Consider the following 2,500-nt stretch of genomic DNA (forward strand, 5'->3'; position numbering starts at 1 on the left):
CCTACAATACCCGTTTATACAAACCATCGACGACATTGCAACAATACTACAATCAACCTTTAATTCCCCCGGCTATCCAACCTTCATAATGAACCCCATTAATCTGAACCCACATAACCTCAGGAACTTAGCCTTCCCCCCCCTCCCCCCCCCCTCGTCTCACAACGTTTCACATCACACACTCACTCGTTCTCTTGTCGCCCCAAACGACGTACGGAATCACCGCGTCCGGCCAAGGCGAGATGACATACCGGCGTTGAAACATGATCATCCTACCCCAGTCCGAGCCGCCCTTGTGATCCAGCCACTCGTCTAAGGGGTTCTCGTACTCAAGGTCCCTGGCGTAGAAGTCCTGATTTCCGACGATGAACCCGAGTATTTCCTCGCTTTCACTTTCTTGTCTCGCGGGCTGAGGGCCTGCCGGGATGCGGTCGTGGTTAGGGACTGAGGAATAGGAAGGGTGATAACTGTGGTATTGATAATCATGGTTACCATTTGTAGTAACAGTAGCAGTATCATTATTATCATTATTATTATTGTTATTATCATCAACGTTATTATCAATATCAGTATCATTATTATTATCATTAGTAATATAATTGTTATTATTATCATTACCCTCATTGTTATTATCATCATTACTATCATTCTCTTTCTTATCATTACTATTATAATTACTACTGTGATTCGGATTTGTCATTATTACTATTACCACTAGTATTATCATTATCATTGTTATCATTATTATCATTATCATCCTTTTATCAGTATTAGTATTATTGCCATTATCATTACCTTTGTTGGTTACTGTTATCACTAGCATTATCGTTATTGCAATAACAATAATTAATCATTATTTGTATCACCATTATAATCATAAGAGTAAAGATGAAAATATTGATAGTAATGATAATAATGATTTTAATTATCAAAATTAGTAATCATGATAACTATTATGACGCCAGTAACTATTATGATGCCAGCAGTGATAATGATGATTATTATGATAGTCATGATAATGGTCATGATAATGAGAATTTTGATAAAAAAAATAATAATTTGGATTATAAAATTATATAAATGGTGATGAGGAAAATGATAATAATAATGACAATAATAATAATGATAATGATAATGATAACAATAATGATAATGATAATAATGAAAATAATAATAATAGTGATGATAAAAGGAAGGATACTAATATTGATAATGATAATTGCAAAGATAATGGTAATAATGATAATGATAGTAATGACTAAGATGATAATGATCGTAATGCTAAAATCAACAAAAGCAATAGTAATGATAGTAATGATAGTAATGATAACAATAATGATAATCATAATTATAATAATGATAATAATAATAACAACAATAATAACAATGATAACAATAACTATATGAAAATTAAATTGACGATGATATACATAAAAAAAAGAAAAACGATGATGATATTTTATCAAATTTCCTAAGTCTATTTATCAATTTTGATAATGACTTTGATATGATGGAATGGAAACCACTCATCAGCCATAGCTATGTTCAATAGTGTGTAGCGATAATTGCTAGGTATCATATTGAATAGTATTTCTTGTTTAGTTGGAAATTTTCTCTAGCAACACTAATTGGTCTAACCTCTGGGCTTCGTAGAAAGGAAAATTGCCACTGGTATTAATGGTATTCCTGATTGCAGCGCTTGAGGTTCATTGCATTGTTGCTTCTTGTTAAACTTTTGATATTTGGAAATTAGATTTTGACCCTCACAAGTATGTGCATATATGTATATGTATATATATATATATGTATTTATATATATATATATGTATATGTATATATATATATATGTATATATATATATATATATATATAGAGAGAGAGAGAGAGAGAGAAAGAGAGAGAGAGAGAGAGAGAGAGAGAGAGAGAGATAAATGGGTATGTAGTTCTCATTAATAAATATATATGTATGTCTATATCTCTAGATATCTATCTATATATATATATATATATATATATATGTCTATCAATCTATCTATATATACATATATATATATATATATATATATATATATATATATATATATATACATATAAAGAGAGAGAGAGAGAGAGAGAGAGATAAATGGACATGTATATGTCTATATCTCTGTATATGTATCTACATCTCTCTCTCTCTCTCTCTCTCTCTCTCTCTATATATATATATATATATATATATATATATATATATATATATATATTCTACGTACACAAAATCGAGCGGCTTACCTTCAGGACATCCACCACGACCGCACATACTCGCTCCGGCGGCAGTTCGAATAATTGTAACGAAGATGAACAGGAGAAGGAAATGTGTCACTGTGCACTGTTTCATTCCTTTGCTCTTTTTGAACAATTGAGGAAAGAACGATATATTTAACATTTAATGTCCGAACTTCCCCTTTACATTAACACTGAAGAACTTCTAGATAATAACTAGTAACTGTAAATAGAAATGAAA

At 30.7% G+C, this 2,500-nt stretch overlaps 1 protein-coding gene across 1 annotated transcript in view; it reads right to left on the reverse strand.

The window, feature by feature from the left end:
• LOC122256102 (astacin-like metalloprotease toxin 2) overlaps positions 1–2,500 on the reverse strand; it is an 8,273-nt gene that overhangs the window by 5,768 nt on the left and 5 nt on the right. The window contains exons 1-2 of the mRNA XM_043020563.2: positions 2,269–2,500; positions 187–444 (exon numbers count right to left, since the gene is read on the reverse strand). The exon at positions 2,269–2,500 is cut by the window's right edge and continues 5 nt beyond it. Of these exons, the coding sequence (XP_042876497.2) occupies positions 187–444; positions 2,269–2,422 (412 nt within the window). The 5' untranslated portion in view covers positions 2,423–2,500. The remainder of the gene's footprint in view (positions 1–186; positions 445–2,268) is intronic.

The sequence above is a fragment of the Penaeus japonicus genome, unplaced genomic scaffold (genome assembly GCF_977035675.1).
Source record: "Penaeus japonicus unplaced genomic scaffold, GWHDUDI00000001_assembly GWHDUDI00000016, whole genome shotgun sequence".
NCBI lineage: Eukaryota > Metazoa > Arthropoda > Malacostraca > Decapoda > Penaeidae > Penaeus > Penaeus japonicus.